The sequence below is a fragment of the Wyeomyia smithii genome, chromosome 2 (assembly GCF_029784165.1).
Source record: "Wyeomyia smithii strain HCP4-BCI-WySm-NY-G18 chromosome 2, ASM2978416v1, whole genome shotgun sequence".
Lineage (NCBI taxonomy): Eukaryota > Metazoa > Arthropoda > Insecta > Diptera > Culicidae > Wyeomyia > Wyeomyia smithii.
This window is the reverse complement of record NC_073695.1, coordinates 51,870,839-51,887,998: the sequence shown is the minus strand read 5'-3', so window position 1 is coordinate 51,887,998 and position 17,160 is coordinate 51,870,839. Positions and strand designations below refer to the sequence as shown.

The following is a 17,160-nucleotide window of genomic DNA, read 5'->3' as shown; positions in this document are numbered from 1 at the left end:
AGGAATATAATAAGCTGTTGTGTATTGTGTATAGATTAAATTAATTTATATTTAATTTCAGATTATATTACAAAGCAACAATTTACACAAGACCAACAATTAGACGAATATTTAATATTCAACGTTTCAATAATTTAAGCAAAAACTGCAACACTGTCAACTATTTTGATCAACTTGTCCGGTTGCCAGATCGCATGATTTTCAATCAGCCAGACTGTAAATATAGGGACTGTAGTGCAAAACTATTTATTCAAAGCGATTTAAAAACAGTAGCGCTCACAGTTTTTGAAATAGTATTGCTTCTCACTAAATGCGATCACATTTTTATTATCGAGCTAGTTCAAATCATGTAAATTCAAATCTGTGATTGGGTCATTTAATAATATGTAGCACAGATTAAGCCACCTGTTTAATGCAACGACACAACTCGGGAAATTCGTTTGATAATTAAGTAAAAAGTTATGATACCAGAAGAAAAAACAAAAAAAACGAGTTTCATCCCGCGTCATAGGCAAATGGGAATTCAAAATGAACAGGAAACTACCGGGTGCCATTATTTTGACAACATCAATCATCACCATAAGCAGCATTCTGGAGAGTGGTAGAAAAGTGATAACTACTTTAATTGAAAATTTTTGAGGTGCTAAAAAGTGCCATTGGTGTGCTACAACAGTAACACCGGTAAGATTTACGGATTGTCATTGGCCAATGACACGAGATTATTCTAGTTCTCTTAATATTTCTTCACAAGGTGCAGGGAGCAAACAATGCATATTACGAGTGAAAACACGCTACCTACACAGGCACAGCTAACTGTTAGTAGTGTTTAAACAGCTAAAAGCGAACGCACCAGATCCGGACAGTAATACTAATACGTCTGGCATGTCTAAAGGTGCTTCCAACACAGCCGGGAGATGCAAAATCTAGCGCTGTGAAAGGTCAAAATATCAGTGCGGCCCACCAGTTTTCTCTGCTGGTCCCCATTTTGATGAACGCCTTTAGTGAAGGAAATCCGCTGGAAACTGACTGAGTTTCAAGCATTTGAAACTGGACAATTTTTGTAACGCTCTCGATGTTTTCGTTTTTTTTTTATTTGTACCCATGTGTTGCCGTAAGACGTAATTTCACGTCAAAAATATTAAAAAACAAAACAAGAAACAGAAATTATATTTTTTTAATAATACAAGAAATCTTTAATAAAAAAACTACCAAAATAATGAACTTGGAAATTCACATAGGGCTGCTTATGAGACTAAATATAAATTTAGCAATATCTGAAAAGCAATATTTTTCTAAACTAATGATTTTTTTGCTCTATAACATGTGCGAAAACACGTTTGTTAAACTCATAGTCAGATTTCGTTGATCTCAAAATGAGCTGTGTTTTCAACTTTGTTTTTAGGATACTTTGCAAAGCTTTTATTCTTGATAACCGTTTTATCAACTTTTGAGTAAATTATATCATTTAAAAGAATTGCTGTTGCTTATGAAGATGCATTTTCTTTTTGTATACATCTACCCTCTGCTCTATGTACTTCTATTCTGACATCAGTGAAAGAATCACTACATTTTACGTTGAAGGTATAAGCCCCCGGGCTGCTCAAATGTCATACACAAGATTTTCAGAAACGTGGCAGCATTTTTTTCCCAGCTGGTCTCGAGGTACGATGCTGGCCTAACAATCCAATCGTCGTAGGTTCCAGTCTCGACTCGGAAGAGACTGTTAGTGTCAGTAGGATCATGGTAGCGCAATTTTTCTGTACACTTAACAGATGGTTGCGAAGTCTGTGTATAATAAACAGAAGGTCGAGTTTCGAAACGAAATGTAGTACCAAGGCTTTGTTTTTTTTCGGTATTTTTTACTCATATCAGAAAAAAAGTTCAGCTCTTCGACATCTTACATTCATATTGAAAACTTTTGCTAATCTTTTCATGATTTTTTCACCATTTTCCGTTAGTCTGTAACAATAACATGTGGAATCATCCTGTAAAGATAACACTGGTCGACAAAAGCGAAAAGAAGCTGCCCTAAGAAGATTATAGCTTTTTAACTATTCCTGTGAATTTTGGCGCATCAAAATACCGCAGAGTAATTGCTTGCCGAGTTCGTCGCTTCTACGTTGCTTTCGGGAAATTCATTTAAGTCTCTACAAAAGTTATCTTTGCTAAAGGCACCAAAATTCACAGGAATGGTTGGAAAGCTATAGTCTTTACTTTTTTCCAATTTGAGCTCTAGAGTAAAACTAGTGTGTGTGTGTGGAACCTTTCTAGATCCCACTGTCTGGCAGTGACGTAGTGAAAAAAAGACAGTTGCAATTATCTTTCATTTCTGCAGCTATCTTTGTTTCGGGATCTAGAAAAGACCCTTTACAGAATGACTGAGTACTTGCAGTACATTCCGGAGTAATTTTCTAATCGGTAAGCCCCGCCACAAAATAATATTAGAATCTTGCAGATTTTATTATTATTTTCAGACTTTCAATTCGTTTGATACATTTGTATCAAAAAAATTGACCCGTATTTAATAGCATGTTATATTTATTGACAAGAGGATGCAGAAATTCAACTGTCGTACTGCACCAATATTAAACACAATCATAGCGAAATGCTAAGCTAAAAAAGAACGCTCTCACCATTTAAAGTCGATCCACATCCTATTCATTGATGCCCATCTGTCGAGTATCATTCAGCCTGGATGAAGTTGCAGAAAAAATTCGTTGGACATTCAGTATTCTTGGCTTCTGTTGCAAAAATCTTTCCTTATGGCGGCTTCGAGATCTTTCTAGAAGATCTGCAGAATTTTTTGGTGTTTTCTTCCTCAGTTTCAAGATGTTTTCTTCCTTAGTTTCAAGAGACACCACTTCAGTCCTAGCATCATCTTCATGAACCGACCTGCATTGTAACACTTAAACACCTTTACCAAAAATAATAAAGAAAATATATCCAGCGAGAAAACTGTGACGCAGGAGAAAAATCACGTCCGTTCGCGTTCGTGGTTTACTTCGATCTTGAGCTCTAGAGTAAAACTAGTGATTGCAAAAAACGAAGATTTTTTTGTGCCTCAATTAAATGCAACTAGAAAAAGTCAGAGGTTGCTTCGTCTTACCAAAACAGTGAATGCATATTTATTCTACTGCGTGAATTAGACGCTTCTTCCGTTTGTTTATGAAATTTCCTTCGGAATGTGAAATAGTTTTCTTCCATACAAAGTCGAGTTAACTTTAGTAACTGCGTACTTCAGTTTCCAAAGTATTGTAACATCGTTGTAAGAGAAGCTAAAATCTAGAATTACTTTTGGCATCCTTCATCGAAGCACTATAACATTAAAAGGAATCGTTGTTTTGTCAGACCCGAGAACTTAAGGCTTTCAACAAAATTCCTGTGCTAGGATTTGCATAAATTTAAATTTCACCAACTATTTTTTCGATCTTTCCGTTGGTGACCCACTGTAACCATTTCTTTCATTTTAAGCTCGCAAAATTTTAAAAAAGTGAATCGTATTTTAAATCAAAAGCTCAGTGTAAATTATTAAAATCCTCCCAACCTAATGGTTTATCTTAACAGAAAGCAGTTCAAGGAATGAATCCATTTATTTATTCTTTAATGCAGTAAATTGACGGTTCTGCAACAGTAAATTGGTGAATGCGCATCAGACCATACTCTTCAATTGCTCGCCAACCGGTCTGGCATTGATCGGTGGTGCATGAAACGCTTCTGAGTATAGCTTCCAAAAAATCCCTGCCGGTTTCTGTGATGTTTATTGGATAATCGATTGCGGATCGTGCGAATGACTATAAACGGAAGCATCAATTACAATATACCTTTTTACGCGCTATACGTGCAACTAGGTTGCAATACATGTGAAACTCGGGGTATACGTGACGATTCGAACGAATCGGGAGCTAACTATGGAACCACAGTACGACATGCATGACTTGAACCCTTTTTTTATGAACATAATGTTAACAATACTAGGTGCAGTGATAAAAGCGAGTCAGTCATTAGTGAAAATCCAAAACTTTATTTACCTCAAGGCTAAGTCGCATCGGAAGTAAAATTTACCAGTCGAGTATTCACACAAAAAAACGTTCGTCGCTTACTCGTGCACTAAGGTCACCATCAGAAAAAGGTAGGAACAATCAAATTTATTTTGGCCGTTCGTGTTTATAACGAGTGTCCAGCAAGTGACATTATTCCACAATCTCATTTTATTTCTCAAGCAAATTTGCCTAGGCAAATGAAATGATCTTGACTAATTGCCATTCGCACCTTGCACCGCTACCTTGCAACTCCCACAGCTCTGCGTACGAGCATAAACGCACGTAATCGTTGAGTCATAATGGCTCAGTACCAGCGTAATAGTGATTTGAAAACAAAAACAACCATGTTTTGCTGCCAACCGTCGTGATATTCTGAGATCTCACACAAAAGATGATGACTGCAAAACAAATCAAATCAAAACTAGACAACTTCAGTTTTCCAGACAAGCGAACGTTCAAAACGGCAAGAATACTCATATGTGCGACATTTATGTTTTTGAATGGGCCTAAGAAAAATGTTGATCTCGCATTGGAGACGATCAAGTACCAGTTGCGATAAACAGACCAAACAAAACATTGAAGGAACTAAACTACAAGAAAAAGAATCCCTGCCAACCATGCGTACGAATTCCAGCGCACACAACTATGGAAAACTAAACCACCAATACCATAAGTTCACTTTGCTGTAAGAGAGCTTAAAGTCTTTCAAGCAGCTTTCACTTTTGCCATGCCGCGCGAACTGTCTCGCCCACGAAGGAAACCGAAAACGGTTCGTGGTTTGTGACGTCAACACTTTGCAGTCTTCAGCGCCTCGAAGACTGCGTGACACAGCGATGCCAACGTTTCAGATTCGTTTGGATTTGCCAGGCTTTCTGGTGTTTTATCAGACACTCCAAACCAGAAAGCTCTTTCTAGACACAATTTTTCGATCCGTTGAACTTTCGTTGAAAATTGTTGGCAATGCTGACGGGAGAAACAATCAGTGGAGCGATCGCTTCAATTTTCTCGGAGATTGCCGCCGCCGTACGGTTACGATCTGGACCAAAACATACACATACTTAGTAGTGATGATCTTGAGGAGTAGACAGCGTGGCCCAGATTTGGTCGATGAATCGAGCGAATACAAAAAAACGATAGGAAAAACTGCACACTGGACGATGGTGGTCATCAATTAAATGTCGATATATTTGATATAAAAACGGCCGATTTTGTTTCTAGTTCCTACAAATTTAAAAAATATCTTATTTAATTTTTTTCAGCTCTAGAAAAAACTAAATTGATTGTTTTATAGTATGTATCTCTAATATACAAAACGAGATAAAAAGTTCCAGCTCATTTGAGTTCATTCACAAATATATTCAAAAACCAATCATCTTAAAATGAAAACTCTATATAGACAAAAATATATATTTGTAAGCTATTCGCTTGGATAATCCGATATTGAACTGGAAACAGGATTAGTATGGATTGAATTTTTGGTCGGAAATTCACACTATGGTCTGACCTTGATTAGCTTAGACCGCTTAGAACTCTCTTCAAATCATATTTTAAGCCTTTGAACATTATAGCACTCTTTGGAGTCGCACAAGTTTTGAGTTGATTTTGCAAAAAATGTGCGAACTTTCGATGATTGTCTATCGAATAGATTAAAGTTACTTAAGGTTAATTCAACAGTTTTTAACAACTTCCTCCAAATTATTACCGATAAAGATCTTAGTGGCAGGTTTAAACCATGTCGTCAGAAGCTTTTAGGGACTTTTCCGTCAAAACTCAACAAACATTATCCCACTTTGCCTTCCAGAAGCGTCAGACCATGAACGCATTGTAACTCCACCCTACCACCGATAGTGTACAATAAAACTACGCCATGGCCACGATATGTGTATATTATTAACAACCCAGCTGCAGTAAACGATGACGTACTTTCACGCTCGTGCCCCACAACGAGTCTCGGGGCGTGCGATCCCCAATCGTGATTCTCTAAACTCCAAACGCTTGGAACCAGTCTTGAGCCGGAATTCAAAAGAAACAGCTGCGACGGCTTCGGCGATAGCAGCAACGTGGTTGTTGTACGTTTTTTGATGGAATATCAGCAGTTAAAATTGGATTCGCTTTACCAGTTCTGCACAGCATCGACAGCATCATTACCGCTGTTACCGGCAAGTGGCGAGGTGGAATTACGTAAAGAAGCCGTACAATTCTGATCTAAACGGTATCTTACTTTACAGAAACCAGAGCTTCGCACGTAACGCTATAGCGGTTTATCGTCCTCGAATTTTCGTGCAACAGCAGCCAACATGCCACGATTTCATGCCGTATATTTCACCGTAAGTAATTCTTGAGGTTTTGTTTTTCGAATCAATAACACCAATTCGCGCACAAGGTTGCCACTCGAATCGACGACAAACTCTACGTGCCTTACGTGCAAAATGGAATTTATGCGTAAAAAGCGAACCGAAGAAAGTGTCCTGGAAACTTTCACGCTGAACTGCGCGACGTTTCGATCGCTGAACAGTGGTTGTTGTTTTCGCAAACCTTTTATATCATTAGCAGGAAATCACTGCTGAAAAACATGATCGATAGTTTACATGCCCTAAAGTGGACCAGTGAAGTGCGGAGCGTTTTGCTGCTCGTTTTATTTTACTCTACCACGGTGCCTTGCTTTACGTAATCGATGTAACACTTTCGCGATCTGCTCAGCCGCGATGACGATGGTAGTGTGTGCGACGTACGTCTCGACTTGACTTAAGACAAACAGATACACAACAAAACATACAACAAACTCAACAGGCATCCACAGTTTAGTTTTTTTTTTTTTTTTTTTTTTTTTTTTCAAGAAGCGCAAGCGAGGCTGGTAACTGGGTCATGTTGGCAATCATTTCGAAAATCTGGAACCCGCGTAATATCAGTGTTTCCAGAACAGGGCGTCTATGGATTATAAGAGGACGATTATGTTAAGAAACGGTTTTGGATGATTTTTGCCTAATGAGCCAAAAAACATCAAGGTTTTTTCGTATTTCAGTCCACTTTAAATTACACAGTGCAATAAAAATTTACTTTCTGCCTTGGCTTCTTCATATGATTTTATATGTATTTTGATGCAAAAACAAATTTCCGCGAGGTTGGACCAGTTCCACCTTAAGTGGCAACAATGGCGCCATTTTGAATTTTTGAGAAATCGAAAATTTCAATGTTTTTTCGACCCAATTATCTTAAATCGATCTTAAATCGAACGAAAATTGACTTCAATGAAAACAGTTTTAGCATGGTTTTATTATATTTCACAGAGCAAAATAATATCAAGCATGTGAAGCTTTAATGGATCCGCTGATATCTAAATGTGGTAGTCAAATTATGTTTTATTTTGTGGAAGAATGATTGCATTTTCTTGACCGTGGACTAATCCGGAAACTGCTCATTATGATAAAATCCACGCATGCAACGCAATGAAATTAAAAATATTTGCAGAAACATATTATCCTTTGGTGCTAGCTACCAGTTTTAAAAGATTGCCGATTTTTTTAAGGCATTTCGGTTGTTTAAACGTGTAAGCAATATATAGAAGAATTCTCTTGCACTTCACCTACGCGTTCTACAGACAAATTTGCACATTTATTCCTCATGATACTAGAAAATCCTTCGAGGTTACATTTATCATTTATCATTTATTCAATCTCATCAGACATCGTAGTCCTAATGAAACAACACTTATTGTTCTCACAAAACATAAAAAAGGATTTAAAACTACCTTTTTGGTTGATCGGTTTCGGGCTACGATTTTGCCCGTTAGCTGGACGATGTCCGACTAGAATAATGTAGCAACAGGCCAATATCTCTGACTTTATCACATCGTTCAAGCACCTGAGCATCTATGATGTAGTTGTAGAGAATAGGTCTTTCAAGCCACCGATATGAGATCACGCAACGCTTACTTACCTTACCAAACAGTCTCAAGCCGTGGTGTGGCCTTTGCTGTACGTAAGAGTCGTCTCCATTCCACTCGGTCCATGGCTGCAGTTCGCCATCTCTGCAGTCTGCATAGGGTCCGCAGGTCGTCTTCCACCTGATCGATCCACCTTGCCCGCTGTTTACCTCTCCGTCTCGTCCCTGACGAATTGGTTTCATGAACCATCTTTACCGGGCCGACATCCTTTCAACATGCCCAACCCACCGCAACCTGCCTATCTTAGCGGTGTGGACGATAGATGGCTCCCCGAGCAGCTCCTGCAATTCGTGATTCATTCGTCTTCTCCACACTCCGTTTTCTATCTGCAGTCCACCGAAGATGGTACGCAACACCTTCCGCTCGAAGACCGCAAGGGCGCGTTGGTCCCCCACAAGCATAGTACATGTCTCATGCCCGTAGAGGACTACTGGTCTGATCAGCGTCTTGTAGATGGCTAACTCGGTCGGCGGCGACGAATACTACTTGATCGGAGCGTCCTCCGAGACCAAAGTATGCACGATTTCCTGCCATAATGCGCCGTTGAATTTCTCTGCTGGTATCGTTGTCGGCAGTTACCAGTGAGCCCAGATACACGAACTCATCAACCACCTCGATTTCATCACCACCAACTTGAACTCGAGGTGGGAGGTTAGCACTGTTTTCTCGTGAACCCCTTCCTTTCATGTACTTCTTCTTCGATGCATAGATGACCAGGCCAATCCGTTTGGCTTCAGCCTTTAGTCTGATGTACGTATCCGCCATCTCCACAAAGGTCCGAGCCACAATGTCGATATCGTCGGCGAAACCAAACAGTTGAAACGACTTCTGGAATATCGTGCCACTCGTGTTAATCCCCGCTCTTTTAATGACACCTTCCAGGGCAATGTTAAACAGTAGGCACGAGAGACCCTCACCTTGCCTTAGACCTCTTCGGGTTTCGAAGGGGCTCGAGAGTGCCCCCGAAACTCGAGCTACACACATCACTCGATCCATCGTCGCTTTGACCAACCGCGTTAGTTTGTCCGGAAATCCGTAGTCGTGCATAATTTGCCATAGCTGGTCCCGATCGATTGTGTCGTACGCTGATTTAAAATCGATGAACAAATGATGTGTGGGCACGTTATATTCGCGGCATTTCTGCATAACCTGCCGAACCGCGAATATCTGATCCGTGGTGGCGTGGGCACTCATGAATTCCGCCTGGTAGTGCCCCACGAACTACTTCGCAAATGGTGATAGTCGACGGCAAAGTATTTGGGAGAGTACCTTGTAGGCAGCGTTCAACAGAGTGATTGCTTGGTAATTGCAGCACTCCAGCTTGTCGCCCTTTTTGTAGATGCAACACTTCAACACGCTTAACTGAAAGAAGTTTGACTTGCACCAATGAACAAGGTTATCCAGTAGCTTTTGTAGTTCTTTTGCAATCAGCTTTATTTTGTATAGTACGGAAGATTACCAAGTCGTCAGCATAATTCAGTATTCCATCATTCACAAGAAGTATCGTCACATCCTTGAAAAAAAACGGCAGAGGGCCCCAATTTCTTCCTTGAAGTAAGCCAGAGGATGGGATAAAGCTGTCAGTTGCTCAAGTAATAACGAAGCCAATTGCAAATTACACTGGAAATTCTTAGACGGTGTAACTCATGGTCATGATTAACGGTGTCAAACGCGGCAATAATGTCGGTGTATATGGCGTCAACCTAAGCTCCACCATTCATTGCGCCGATACAAAATTATGTAAATTCACACAGGTTAATGTCCACAGAACGTCTGGGATAGAATCCATGTAGAGAGATCCTAATATAATTTCGACACGAGCTGAATAGCATATCCTTGCATTTCGATCTAGCTGACAAAGAAGTTATTCAACGATAGTTAGAGATGTTAGATTTATCACCTTTCTTATGCACCAATATCGAAATAAAAATTGACAGTCTCCCCGTCCAAATAGGTCATTTTTTTGCTTCCATGAGCTTAGACTAATATGATGTCTCGAAGGAAAAAGTTTTCCAAAAAGTTTGAAACAATCCGCATTCTTGAACAATTTCTAAACCTGCTTCCAGAACCTAATAAAAACTGATGTCTTGAAAGAAAACATGCCGGTAACAGCAACAGTACCAGTGTAGTAAAGAAGCGCAGGTCTCTCGTCGTCTATGATTGCAGCGGTACTCTTCTATTCGTACATTTCAGCGGTACACTTCTATTCGTACTGCAGCGGTACTATTCGAGGCCCGTTTATTTCGACTGATTAGAATAGGCACCGCTGCTTAAGCCGTTCCTTACCCTATATACATTTAGAGAAAAGTAAGAGCCTGGGAATGCTTGTGAATTTTTTGTTTATTTACTAAGATTCATTCAGAATCTCTTTTGACATTTCAAAGTTGTTAGATGATATATTATTATTCTAAGCTTTACCATAATAAACGTATATAAGCTGTCTTCGTAATACAGCGAATGTTGTCGTAGACAAATGAAACGAATTGTCAAGCAAAAAACAAAAATGTAATTGTGGATTGCTACGATGTTTTGCTGGAACTTGTTAATAATTGTGTTTAAAATATCTTCTTATGTTTGCCAATTAATGAACCTTTGTAAGGGCTTCCATATTATTTTTAAAATAAGATTCATGTTATAGATTTGATTTAATCAGAGTTAAATAAGACAAAACCATTCATTACGATAACGTAAGCATTATTGGATTTGAGTTTTGAGGATATAGAGTTAATTCTGACTTTGACGCATTACGAGCAATTCTTGGTGCTTCTTCAACAAGCACGATATGCTTGTGCTTTGTCAAATACATGTTGTTTGCACAATATCGTCAGATTTAAACGATATTATTTTGAGTGCTGTTGAATATATTTCAAAAATTGATATCCAGGGGAGGCTGAAAATAAAAATACGTACAGTCGCTGAGCAAACACATTGATTCTGTTTGCAGACTCTATATATTTTGTAACAAAAAATCCCCTAATTACAGTGTTTAGTCCCACGTCACCATTCCATACAACCCTAGGGCTGTATACCTTGTAGTATTTTTTAAGCCATTCGTTTTACGTTTCGAATTAACAAAGCTTTCAAAACGTGTCGGGTTTCGTCGGAGATCATCTTCTTTTCGTCTCTTGTAAATTTTGCATCGACTAGACTAGCTTCGTCGAATTGTCGCTTCACATACAGGCATCCTTGGTGGCAGTACCGTTGCATGAAGTAGAAGCACCGACGACGTAAGATGTAGAGTAGTTTGTTGGACCATGCATGATTTTTTTCCGTGGTCTCTCTCCCAGTGAGTGTAGGCCATGATTTCGACAGCTGAAGTCTCGATAAAAATCTCGGTAGAATTGAACTGTTAAAAAACTGTGAAACTTTGATAAAATCTCCGCTTATATTTTGTTGATATGCTAAAAAACAGAAGCCTGGTTAACAGCACTAAACGCACAAAAATTGAACTATTTATCATGGGCATATTTTATTGCGCTGCCGCTTATCACTACAGGACACCCATTTGAAAATTATTAAGAATATTATCATTCATCTTGATTCTTTTCATTTCAAAGATGACTAACATAACATAACAAATCTACGGTAGCCGTTTGCTAACTGCAACGTAATCATATTGCCCTCCCAGCTGGTCTCCAGGTAGGGTACTGTCCCAACAAACCAGTCGTCGTAGGTTCGAGTCTCGACGTGGGAGAGACTTTTAGTGTCAGTAGGATCGTAGTGCCAGCCCCGCAATCGTCCTGTACACTTAACAGTTGGCTGCGAAGTCTGTGAATAATAAACAGAAGGTCGAGTTCCGAATCGTAATGTTGCACCAAGGCTTTGCTTTGCTTTAAATTGCAGTTATCAAATGGAAATGCCGTTCTATAGCTGCAGCAATTGACACATACCAAAATTTTGAGGGAGGTCCATCACTAACATGTTTGTTTCCAACAACTTTGAAATTAATGTTTTGCCTTTCTCCTAGAAAGGTATAGCAATCACTACAAAAACTAAAGGTATAAAAGTGCTCAAAAGGGCCGAATGCCGTATATCACTCGACTCAGTTCGACGATCTGAGCATTTTATGTATGTGTGTGTGTGTGTGTGTGTGTGTGTGTGTGTAACGCTCTTCCAATCTCACTCGATTTTCTCAGAGACGGCTGGACCGATTTCCACAAAATCATTGTCATATGGAAGGTCTAGTTGCCCCATAAGACCCTATTGATTTGTTTTGCAATCGAACTTTTACTTTGCCTGTTATGTTTTAAAATGTGAAATCCAGCTTTGAAAAGAAACATATTCCGAAGACTATTTAAACTCACTCACTTTTCTCAAAAATGGCTGAACCGATTTCCACAAAACTAGTGTCAAATGAAAGGTCTAGTTGCCTCATAAAACCTTATTGAATTTCACTGTAACCGGTCTGTAACTTTGTCTCAAATGTATCAAAATTTGAAAATCGCGAAACTTCATTATATTAGAAACAACACAACCGATTTGAACAATATTGGTATCAAATAACCGGGCTAGTTAAAGGATAACTGATGAAATATGATGATTGAACACGTGGTTCAAAAGTTGTGAAAAGAATGGCATATTTGAAAGAGAAGAAAAATCCTACTATAAATAATCGAATCTAAAATGATATTGAATCGAATCATATATAATTGAGTCCAACCTAAATATGAGTACAGTGACGTTTCGATTGTACCATGATCAAGAACAAATTTCGCGTCATATGTTTGAAACATATTTATTTTATGTTATTTGTATGTGTATGTTCATACCTGTTTGAATGTTATGTTTTAAATGTTAAAATTTGTTATTTAGGATGAAAAATAAATCCAGCAAATGTTATCAAGGTGCAATCACTGACAAAACCGGAGGTATCAAAGTGCTCCAAAGGGCCGAATGGCACATATCACTCGACTTAGTTCGACGAGCTGAGCATTTTCTCTATGTGTGTGTGTGTATGTGAAACTTTTCAATCTCACTCGATTTTCTCAGAGATGGCTGGACCGATTTTCATCAAATTATTTGCAAATGAAAGGTCTTGTTGTCCCATAAGACCCTATTGAATTATATTGTAATCGGATATTTAGTTTAGAGGTTATGTATCAAAATGTAAAAATCATGAAACATCATTATCTCAGAAACTGCACAACCGATTTGAACAAAATTTTCAAATTTTGATTTCAAATGAACGGGCTACCTGAAATACCTTTAATTTTTAAATTTTATGAAGATTGAATTTGTAGTTCAAAAGTTGTGAAAAGAAACGTGTTCTGAAGACTAAAAACTTAATCTCACTCATGTTTCTCAGAGATGGCTTACCCAATTTTCATAAAATTAGTGTCGAATGGAAGATCTAGTTGCCCCATAAGATTCTATTGAGTTGTTTTGCAATCGGACTATTACTTTGCCTGTAATGTTAAAAAAATGTGAAATCCAGCTATGAAAACGAGCATATTCCGAAGACTACTTGAACTCACTCACTTTTCTCAGAGATAGCTGACCCGATTTCCACAAAATTAGTGTAGAATGAAAAATCTAGCTGCCTCATAACACCCTATCGAATTCTGCTGTAATCGGACTGTAAATTCGTCTGTGATGTATCGAAATGTGAAAATCACGAAACTTCATTATCTTAGTAACTACAAAATCGATTTGAACAATATTGATATCAGATGAACGGGCTAGTTAAGAGTTAACTGATAAATTATGATTGAACACGTGGTTTCAAAGTTTGGCTGCCCTATACGTTCCCATTTCATTTGAATAAAATCGAACTGAAGCAACCGTTATATATTAAATTGTTAAAACAACGAAAGTTTATTATCTCAAAGATTACACGACTTATTCGAACATAACTAGTGTCATACGAACGAGTCATCTCTCAAACATACAAATAACAAACTCCATAACAATTTGATATGTGGTTCAAAAGCTATGGAAAGAAAAGAAATTCAGAGACTATTTAAAATTTGCTTTGATCAATATACGTGGCCTTTAAATGTAAAATTGTACTATTTAAACGTTCCTGGTATCGCGCCGTTCCTAGTATCGCTCAGGATTGAATTGTTCGAAATTAAGAGTCATTTCCTCTATTTCGCTATCTCTGAGGCACTAACATTCCGTCAAATCCCATATTTTATACTTCAATTACAACATCAATATTTCAAAGCCCAAAGAGTGAATATACCTTTTTCGGATAGAAGCGTTCATGTAAATCTATTTTTACAAATAATAAGTTTGAATAAAAAAGGCTGGGTCTGACCGCTAGGTGGATTAATTTATCACATATAATGCATTATAGGGGAACTGCTTCATTATTCATCTCAGTCCATATATTCATCTCATGAAACATGAAAACACAATTGAAAACAGGAAAAAAAACGCATATTTTCTTCTTAAACCAATCTGCTAATCCATGGAATGGATTCTTCTTAGTTCAATTTAGATTCCTCAAAGTATAATCATCAAAAACTCACTTGAAAGCACTAAATTTGATATTATAGTCGAGCATCTGCACTCGAGAACTCATTTAATTCAATCACCTACTTCAGAAAACAAAATCCGCGCATTGTTCTCTACGGCTACAACGGGACTCGTTCAGCAGCCAACCAAAGTTTTTTTCATCACTAGCGGACCACTTTTTATTTTAATCACCAAATAAAATCACTCACTACACTAAAAATACTTCTATCTTTGAAATGTTCACTTCAAATTTTCTAAAACAAGCGTGAATTAGCAGAATTATATGAGATGAATTTCTACAATTCCTAAATTTCAACTGTATGTATTTTCATCTGTTTTCAGTGCGTTGAACAAAATCAAAAGTTGCCAAATCAGTTTCTGTTAATAAGAACAAATCATACAGAAAATGCTGAATTACTCCGACATAATTGACATAAATCTACAACACTGTAGTGGTTACCAAGGTTGCCAATTTTGCACGTAAACAACTGCAGCGGATATCTAGGTAACCTAATACGACGGGCTGCGGCTACGTTCATTCATGATAATGTAATTCATTCATGATTAACAGTGTGATGAATATGGGGGCGTCGTGAGATGAATAATTGAGCAGTGATTCAAGTTTTGAGATGGATATGAAAGCGTTGTGAAAAATGGTTTGTTTTACAAAATACAGGATACATCTAGCTAATTTTACTAAATATATAATGCAGAACGATTCCATAAGAGCACGTAAGCATATTTAGTTTAATTGTTCAATAATTTCGTAAAAATTTAGTGTTTATTCCGTGCATTCTTCGTGAATATTGGCTTAATGAGATGAATAATGGAGCAGTTCCCTTATGCAGTAAAGCAATTCGACTGTATTTAATTGATTTTATTTTTATGATCATCGATATAAGATTTTTCAGAAAACATACATTTCTAATCAGCTCCAGGTCGAAGTAAATACCCCTTGCTGTTCGAAGAAGTCGCCTTCGTTCAATTCGGTCCATGGGTACAACTCACCTGCCAGTTCGTCTGCGGAGGCCCCGCAAGTCGTCTTCCACTTGATTGAACCACCTTGCTCACTGCGCGCCTCGTTTTATTTAGGTCGTTATTGAGAACCATTTTCACCGGGCTTTCGTCCGACATCCTTACCACATGCCCAGCCCACCATAGTTTCCCGATTACCGCGGTTTGAACGATTAGTGGTTCTTCCAGCAGCTGATGCAACTCGTTCATTCGCCTCCGCCATCTTCCATCTACACTCCACCGCAGATGGTACGCAGCATCGTCCGTTCGAAGCATCCGTCCGTTGGTCCTCCACGAGCATGGTCCTAATTCCGTGACCGTAGATGACTACCGGTCTTATCAGAGTTTGGTAGATGGTCAGCTTCGTGCGGCAGCGGATTTTATTCAAGCGTAGCATCCTCCGGAGTCCAAAGTAGTCACAATTTCCTACCATTAGGTGTTGACGAATTTTTCTACTGGTGTCGTTATCGGCATTCACCAGTAAGCACATGTACACGACACGAGTTCAATGCCACACATACCCGTTCCTAAATTCACTAGCAATCCAGAGTTATAAGTAGAGGTGCCTCTGCAACTCAAATCAGAATTTTCTAATAGATACTAAAAATAAGAACAACTTTTTTGCCTTCATGTAAAATATTCAAATATTACACTGTATTTTAGTGTAAATTTTCAATTGTTCGATATGGAGCCTTTTTAGACCAGATCAAACCGGAAATTACTTTCTTGGATACTTTATGCGAGGTCTTAACCCATTACCGGCGAGTGATGCCAGTATCATTAGAGAACAGATTGATTTTTAATATGCAATACAGTGTGTGTCAATTGTGCATATATCTAGTTTACGAGTAAAAAGAGTTTAAAGTTTATTTTTTAAGGTAAAAACTGAATTCTCTTCGCCGGGATTGGGTTAAAGAGCGATAAATTTCCTTGTAACAGCTAACCCCAACATTATCAGGTAACGTTCGTTTATTGCGCACTATCGTAGCGTATGGGTCGTATAGCTTGGGGAAGTTAAACTCCAAAGTCGTCTAACTATTCCATTAGTGGTTTCGATTTAAATTTATTAGAAAATAATATTAAATTGGCGGATAAAGTTATTTACTTTTCTTTTTACTTCTTCTGATGATTTCTTTTAAACTAAAATCAGAATAAATTATTACTGAGAACTAAGATGCTTACCATGTTTTATAACAGACTTACATTGCAGTTAATCAAGTAAACAAAGTTTAACCGGAAAATATTCTAAACCTACATTTGTTTCTATTCACAGCTGCTTGCACTCCTCGCAACATTGTTGGTAAACATGGCAGAAAGCACTCTCCAGCCAAAGGCGCCAAACTTTCAGTACTTTGAGAGGTATAACAAATGCTATTTTCGCAACAATAAAAAAATAAGTACTCCCTTCCAACAGACCCAAGTACCGATACCCGTATTATGACGAAAACGGCAAAGGGAAACTTCTGTACGGCTATGGAGGCCCGGAACTTTATCAGTACAAAAGCTACTCGCCGCTGGATGGAATTCACTAGCAAGCAAAGAAATAATTGTATATAGTAAACAAAGGTATTCGAAATAACATTAATAACAAAGTGATATCGCGATTATCACTCTTGGCCGGAGCGCAGCAATCTTCTAAGACTTACGGTTTGTTTTAAATTACTCAATCAGTCAGATTATTCTAATCAATAAAACGTTAAACTC

At 38.1% G+C, this 17,160-nt stretch overlaps 1 protein-coding gene across 1 annotated transcript; it reads left to right on the top strand.

Annotated features, from left to right (window-relative positions):
• Nucleotides 1-6,034: 6,034 nt before the first annotated feature.
• LOC129722752 (uncharacterized) lies at nt 6,035-17,160 on the top strand. Its single transcript, XM_055676452.1, has 4 exons — nt 6,035-6,211; nt 6,269-6,367; nt 16,730-16,815; nt 16,871-17,160. The coding sequence occupies exons 2-4, from the start codon at nt 6,338-6,340 to the stop codon at nt 16,986-16,988; spliced, it is 234 nt and encodes a 77-aa protein (XP_055532427.1). The 5' UTR covers nt 6,035-6,211; nt 6,269-6,337; the 3' UTR covers nt 16,989-17,160.